General features: G+C 39.9%; 1 protein-coding gene across 1 annotated transcript in view; it reads left to right on the top strand.

Annotated features, from left to right (window-relative positions):
• The first annotated feature begins 227 nt into the window (after window positions 1–227).
• The window catches only part of LOC104608310 (putative magnesium transporter NIPA4), a 34,739-nt gene continuing 27,083 nt past the window's right edge, over window positions 228–7,883 (top strand). The window contains exon 1 of the mRNA XM_010274260.3: window positions 228–1,125. Within this exon, the coding sequence (XP_010272562.1) occupies window positions 960–1,125 (166 nt within the window). The 5' untranslated portion in view covers window positions 228–959. The remainder of the gene's footprint in view (window positions 1,126–7,883) is intronic.

Raw genomic sequence — 7,883 nt, 5'->3', positions numbered from 1 at the left:
ATATAATAGTATTGATTAGTGTATACACCATCTCCTTAATAGCCATTTGGCATATATGGGCTATATATGTCAACTTGATAAACATTTACCAAGATGAGATTGCATTTTCTTCATACAATTTCTTCTTTGAATGAGTCATATTTTGTAATAAGGGCATTTTAGCCTTTGTTTTTTCAAAAGAAAATGAGAGATTGACATTGAAGCAATGTTGGCTTTGACACCAAATCATTCAAGATAATAATTCCTACATAGGAATTTGTCCCAACTTTTGTAGACTTATATATGTTTTCGGATTATGCTTTGGGCTCGAATTTAGAATTCTAAATTGGACCTGTCCGTACTTTCCCCTATGAGATATTATCCATGTACGGTCGCAAAAGGCTGTGATGACCGTGTGAGGACAATAAGTCTGTGATGACAATTTTATGAGTACTGAATCGAGTTCCGCTGAGACTTGCTGTTCCGACGAGAACGTGGACAGCAGCAGACCGACGCAGCAGTACGTTGTACGTGTGTACGCTTGTAGGCTGCCAAAAGCACAACCATCCGGGTGTCATGACTCATGACAATGGAAGAGGGAGATATGCGTACTACGCACTGAGCGTATTTCAAACAAAACTGGTTTTAAATGATTAACGAAGCGCCGATTTCAGTTGCTCCTATCTCCCTCCTTGGATTTCGATCTCCAAAGCTATCATTCTTCTCTGCAACTTCTCTCTGTTATCTCCGACGCCGTTATATCTTCGAGAAGCGTATCGGAGAATACTTTCCATCTCGACCGTCTATTTTCTCCAACATCCCTCTTCTTGTTGCTTCTTTCTCTGTTCATTGTTTCTGAGCTTTGGAAGACGACAATGGCAGAGGATGAGGGGAGTTAACCCCATGAATCAATGTAGCCATGGATCTAGCGAAATGGACAGCCAAGATTTTGTGACTGAAAGAGTGCTAGGGTTTCAGTCATGGCGGCAGAAACGTCTCGCAGCTGGATGGACTCTTACAAGGGCATGTCCTCGGACAACATCAAGGGTCTGGTTCTGGCACTGTCGTCGAGTTTCTTCATCGGTGCTAGCTTCATTATTAAGAAGAAGGGGTTAAAGAAGGCGGGAGCGTCTGGAATTAGGGCAGGTAAATCGTAGAGAAATCATTTTTTTTTGGTTCTCTGGATTCGAGTGGCTCTTTTTTTTTTCAAGTCTTTGGAGGTGTGATTGATGTAATTTGGGAATTACGATTGATCTGCGCTATGTTTATTTAGTGGTCTTTTTGTCCAATTGTTGAGATCTTAGATGTTTTTGGTGATTTTGTTGAACTATAATGAATTCATTTGATGTTGTAGCACGGCATTATAATTATAATTGTCTGCAACCTTAGCTTTCTAAAGTAGTGAACCAAAAAAAGGAAAGCTTAGCTTTCTAGAGCATATATCATAAAATTCTATCATTTGGATATTCTTATGAAATTAATTTTGGTTAGTTTGCATTTGTATTGATGATAGCAGCTTGAGGAGATCGATTCGACGGTTTTGCATGAAGGGTCATGTAATAGATCCTGGTTGATTAGGTTGGGGAATATTAAAGAGTATACTGTTATCTATCATGAATTTTTTTTTCAAGAAACACTGAAAAAACAGATTACAACCAAGGCCCCCAATGACAGGAGCCAAACACACACAACCACCTACAGTACATCATAACTCAAGGAAGTCCCTAGATCTCAACCGAGAACAAAGAATAGAAGCTTGGAGGCCCTTGGCCGCAGCCACCCAAGAGATGAGCTTGCCGAAAGCAAAGGCAATCAAGCAATCTATATTAGAAGTCTTATTTTGAAAGATTCTTCTGTTTCTTTCAGTCCAAACTGTGCATAAAATGGCTGCAGGCAGGACACGTTTGATCATGAATGGTTAGATTGTTGAATTTTTTTTATTCCAACAAAAGAAGTCACATTTGATCAAATGTTATCATGAATGGTTAGGATTAGTGGGTGCATTACATTTACTTGTACACGCAGGGATTCTCTTGAAATCACATTTGATCCTGTAGTGGATTCGTTGGTTTGCTTTTGTGTTATGTACCTTTTCTTTCCCCCTTGAGCTATCTCATCTAACATAGTTGTCAAGGCGGCTAGGTGAGGCTAGGTGACCATGGGACGCCCAGGCGCCTGGGTGATGAAATCTGTAAAGGGAACTGGTTCATCAAAGGAGAATCCCCCACCCAAGTTTGTTCCCAAAATTTAATGAGGTTTCCTGAATTCAAATCATACTTGATCCAAGGGGAGAAAACTGATAGAAGGTCATGGATGGGTTTCCATGGAGAAGCACTTATAGTCCCTGCCAGAATTCTAGGATCCCAACCATTGTCCCATGAATGCTAGCACTATCTTAGCCCACAACTTATCATTCTTTAGAGGGAACCTCCTCATCCACTTCCCAATAAAGCCATATTTCTTTTCCTAATATTCCCAATCCCAAGACCTCCTTGCTTCTTGTTTCTAGTTACCACCTCCCAACCCTCCCTATGGTCCCTCTTTTCCTCTTCTGGCTCCCACAAAAAATCCCTCATTAGCTTTTCTAGTTTGTTGGAGACCTCTACAGGGATCTTGAACATTGACATAAAATAGATGGGTAGATTAGCTAGGGTAGACCTATTCGGTGTGGTCCTTCCTCCTAAAGAGAGAGAATTCTTCTTCCAAGAAGCAAGTCTTTTCTCAAATCTTTCCACCACCAGAATCCAGAAACTTCCTTTCTTGGGGTTATCTCCTAGGGGAAGGCCTAAGTAATGCACAATCTAATATGAGATTGTACACCCTAGAGTACCTGCATACTCACTAATCTCCCTTCCCTCCACATTCACTCCTACTATACAACTTTTCTCAAAGTTCACCTTAAGATTGGCAATTTGCTCAAAAAGTTGTATAACCAATTTCATCTTCCTAATCCAACTCATGTTCCCACCTTCACAGAATAAGATTGTATCATCTGCAAATTGCAAGTGTGTAAGTGATATCTCCTCCCTTCCTACTAATCCAACTCATGTTCTAATATGTAATTTCCTTCTTTCTTCCTGCCTACTAATCAGGGGAAGATTTGTTGTTGTATTCTTTCTTGTAACCCTAATATAAATGATAAGATTAGGGGTTGTGAACAGTGCTTCAACCCATTCCTCTCAATCTTCTTCTTCTCCATTCTTCTTCATATCTAATCTGAAAACTAATAGATATCTCTTCCGCATTCTCATCTAAGTTGGAGCTGTCTTTAAATGATTCCTCCTTAGTGGATATGTTGAAGGTATTTTCAATAGTGCCATCTTCTTTTGCAATCTGTTTATCAAAGAACTTTTCTATGCTATTGTTTCCAAGATCTTCAAATATTTGTTAGGTGGAACCCTCCTGCCAATTTGGATGGACTGTTCAGCCCTTCTATTTTAAGAAGCACAGAAAAAGAGGATGGATTTTGTGGAGGTGTACAAGGGTAGTGGTATGTTGGAGAGTGTGGGAAGAAAGTAATGCAAGAATCTTCGAGGAAAAGGAGAGAAGCTTGGAGGTGCTAATTGATTGTATTACTCTTAAAGTTGCTCATTAGGTAAAAACCTTGAAACTTTTTTCAAACTTTAGAGTGGAGGACTTTTTCTGGAATTGGGGGGCAATTGTTGGCTCTTCATCTAGGAAACAAAAATCTCTAGAGGTTTGGTCACCCCCAATGGTTGGTCAGAAGAAGTTGAACTTAGATGGTTGTAGTATGGGTAATCTGGGTTCCTCGGGTATGGGAGGAGTTATTAGGGATTTGGGAGGCATTATTTGTGCTTTATTTTCAAGCCCAATTGAGCATTGTGATTTGGTCAAAGCAGGATTTTTGGCAGCAGTTTACGGGGTAGAGAAGGCCAAAGAATTGGGAATATTGATAGACTGATTATTGAAGGGGTTTCAAAAGTAATTGTGGATGGTTGAAAAAAGGAGAGGGGGTGACTTGGTAGCTGAGGAATGATTTTAGAAGATTCTTGTGGCTATCAAGACATGAATATCCAAGTACGTTCAGTTAGAAGATCTGCAAATAGCATGACAGATAACTTAGCTAAGCAAGGGGTTCAAAGATAGTTTATCTATTGGGCACAATTGTAATATGGGTTGGGTGGCTTGCCTTGTATTGGACTTACTTGTTCACAACTCCTTGTTGTATCTTCTTTTTTAATTGTTAATGAAACTTTCTCTGTGGTTGCTGATTAGAAAAGGTCTCCAAATCTTTGCATAATACATGAAGCTCAAACCTTGCCTTCTTTAAGTGCTTCTTCACTGCTTGCAAGTTCCTCATGGGCCTTTACTATGTTGTCCTGAACTGATTTATTTGAGGTGAAGAGGGTAGTGCAAAGGAATCAAGTTGCATTGGCTTAAGAGTTATTTTTTTTTTTATTATGTTTTAGAAAGCTATATGTATTCTTATCCCCATAATTAATAGTCTCTTTTTTTTTGGTAATAAAAAATTATTAAAATAAAAGAAAAGATATAAGAAAGGTGACTGGAAGTCACTGGAGAGAGTCAGAGAGAAGAAAAAAAGAGGATATAACCAAAACCCCAACTGCTGATTTAAAAGGCGTGCCTAGGCGCACAGGCGAGGCGCATTTTAGGGTATGCGCCTCGCCCAGGTCCTAGGAGCACCCCTTTCAAAAGGCACATGGATGGTGCGCCTAGGCGTGCGTCTTTTTAAAATTCTGCACTTTTGCCTTTTTTTTTACCCTAACGGCTAGGCCGGGGGCTCCGTCCCTGGACCCTCACTCATGCCCCTTGAGGCAAGCCCAAACAAGCCCATGTTAGGGTCTTAAATCCTTAGTTCTCACACAAAAAATAATGATTTTATAGTTTTAATTGCTTTTTAAGAAGATATTTTATTAGGATGAATGAATAAACAACATTACGAAATAGGGGGTTCTACTCCGCTCCGGTTCGCTCGCTTCGCTTGCTCACTGAAGCTCCGAGAACCCCCTATTGCTAATGTTCATTCATTCATTCCAATGAAATATCTTCTTAAAAGGCAATTAAAGTTATAAAATCATTATTTTTTATGTGAGAAATAAGAATTTATGTCCCTAACATGGACTTATCGGGCTTGCCTTGAGGGGCGTGGTACAAAGGCGACTCATAGAATCAAGAATGCAATATGTTTTACATCACATTAGCTACTTGAAGTAATGCAATTGAGGATAAAAAGAGATTGTGGGTTTTACATGCTTGAAAATGCTTTATATGTTTGCTTTTATTTTGAAGTTTTCATTTGAATATGCTTTATATGTTTACTTTTATTTTGAAGTTTTCATTTGAATATGCTTTACATGTTATGTTTATGTATTTTAATTTTAGATAATAGGTTTTTTAAAACATTTATTTTAAAATTTAGGTTTATATTTTTTATTATCATTATGTTTAATATTTTTTTGATTTTTTTTGCATTTTTTGAAATTTCTGACATTTGTTTTTATTTTTTAGTTTTTTTTTTTGTAATTTTGTGCCTTGCTTCAAAGAGGTGCGCATCTCGTCTTGTTTGCGCCTCAGGTGCAAATTGGCCCTTGTGCTTTTTTTTGCGCCTTGTGCTTTTAAAATACTGATTAAGACACCTCAAAAAGATCACTAAGCACAAAACCATAATTAGAAAAAACTCTCTGCCTTGGACCCAGAGACCCAAACCTGAAAAGCAAAAAACTGACCAGCAAAACAGAGCTCTTCATAACCTCTTACAACAGCACAATCAAAACAACCCAGAAAAATCTCCCTCCACCTGAAGAACAACAAAAACAGAAGCCTCTACTTTCTCTTATGACCCTTCTTGTGTTTCAACATTTTTTTACTTGGATCAATCCCAAAGAGCCATCCTTTTTGTCTAGCAAAAATACTTGACATCATAATTTGGCAATGCTTTCTCTGATGTTTGAACCTTCTAATTGCCAAACTGTCCTTCCTAAATTCCAACAAATCTCTAGTCTCATTAATTCTTTCCAATTCCATAACTGAATTCTTCTTAAACAATTGATCTTCTTCCAAGATTTTAACCTCATCAGTGGTGGCTCTTGTAATTTTATCAGTTCTCTGTTCAAAACTAGAGCTAAAAACTTCAGATCTGAAATCTAACTCCCTTGAGGGCAAAGGATACCTTACTTCCAGATCCTCAAACATCTTTCTAGTAAAAGCATCACCCCCTAAAGCCAGTAAACCCAAGGCTTTGTTCACCCCAACTGCTGTATTTATGATCTTTTCCACATTAACTTGCTTTTTAACTTCATGGATCTCATCTATCAAAATCTCCTCTCCACTTGAGTCATAGTCCTCATCTTCTTCTTCATCACTCCCCCAAACTGCCTCTCCATCTTTTAGAGGTCTAGTATGGTAACCTCTTCTCTTGTTGTAAGTCTTTAACCCACCAACTCGTCCTACTTCTTTATCTCTACCTCCTCCCCCTTCAGTGTGAGCCCCTTCTTTACTTTCAAAAGTCCAACTAAGTGTTTTTTTTTTCAATAGAAACCTTCCCACCTAGTGCTCTAAAATCTATAGGGTTTTTCTTTTTGCCTCCAATAGGAAAAGCCTCCTCGCTCATATCTCGTTCTTTTTCTTCGTCCAAACCTTCTTTTACGTTGTTGATATGGGTGTCCCTTTTCCTTCTTTTACGTTACTCATTAAAACATTACAAGGAGCTTGGAAACTTTGTTATAACCTTTCCTAGGTCTTACCATGGTGGTTTTAATTTTGGTAAGCCATTTCACAATTTCAATATTTTCTTGCATGTGATATTGAGTAATAGCTTGCACATGAAAGCCTAGCCTGGCTTTCCCTTCTCTTTGACTGAGTTGAAAGCCTAGCCTTCCAACATGGAGGAGAGGGGGAAGGTGTGAGTGGATGTTAGGAAGGTAGGAAAGATGAAGGAGAGAATGAACATCTTCGAAGCCAGTCTAGTGGGGAGGTTCGTGGGAAGGGAGATAGATGCCGGGAGAGTGGAAGCTTGGGCGATTTTGGAATGGGGTCAAGAGAGAGTGATGGGTGTCAGAAATCTAGGAGACAGTCTAATTCTCTTCATGTTCCACAGTATGAAAGCAGCGGATTGGGTGCGCTAGAAGTCGAACAATCGAAGATTGGGGAGGTAGAGCTCCGCCTAGGGAGATGGTATCCACCGGTAGGGGCGATTGATTCTGGAAACTCCAGAACCGCCTACTGGATTGTGGGAGATGGGATTCCCCTGCATGCGTGGTGTGTACTGACGTTCCAAGAGATTGGAAAGAAGTGTGGAAGATTCCTCACTTACAACCAGAAAAATCAAACTTGGGATAAGATGGACTTGGTGAAGATCCTAGTGGAGGTGGAAGACACATCTTGTATCCCAAATTTGATGTGGCTCAAGTTCGCTGGGGAACAATATCAGCTCAGGGTGATGGTGGAAGGTGAAGATAGGTATGCTCTACACTATTGTTGGGATGATCCCATGGGTCAACCTGTTATCCCGTGTAACAACTTTGAGGTGGAGTGGGTCTAGAAGCTACCGACGGATGATGGAGGGAGGAGAGCACACAATGGCGAGGTTGAGAAGGAAGGAGGGGTAAAAGTGGAAAGAAAATTTGGAAGAGGAAGGTAGACGGTTGAAGCAGGGAAATTGGGAAACGCAAATCGAAAGTTGACAGGGTTTGGGTAATCTCCAAGTTCGGAGGAGGAAAGAAGAAGAAGTTCTACTGCAGAGCAAGAGGAGGGAGTTTTAGTTGAAGTAGACAGAAGGAGGTTCTAGGTTCAATGTCGAGGAGAACAAAGAAAGCTGAAGAAAACCTTGCGTTAGTATCAGAGTCCAATACTGCGGCAGGGTCTGCGTCCAACTAGGTGAGGCTGACTAGTTTAGAAGAGGGGGTGAAAGGGGGAGGGAAGGA

The sequence above is a fragment of the Nelumbo nucifera genome, chromosome 1 (genome assembly GCF_055504915.1).
Source record: "Nelumbo nucifera cultivar China Antique chromosome 1, China Antique-T2T, whole genome shotgun sequence".
Lineage (NCBI taxonomy): Eukaryota > Viridiplantae > Streptophyta > Magnoliopsida > Proteales > Nelumbonaceae > Nelumbo > Nelumbo nucifera.
The sequence above is the reverse complement of the archived record's forward strand: the minus strand, read 5'-3'. Positions and strand labels throughout refer to the sequence as shown.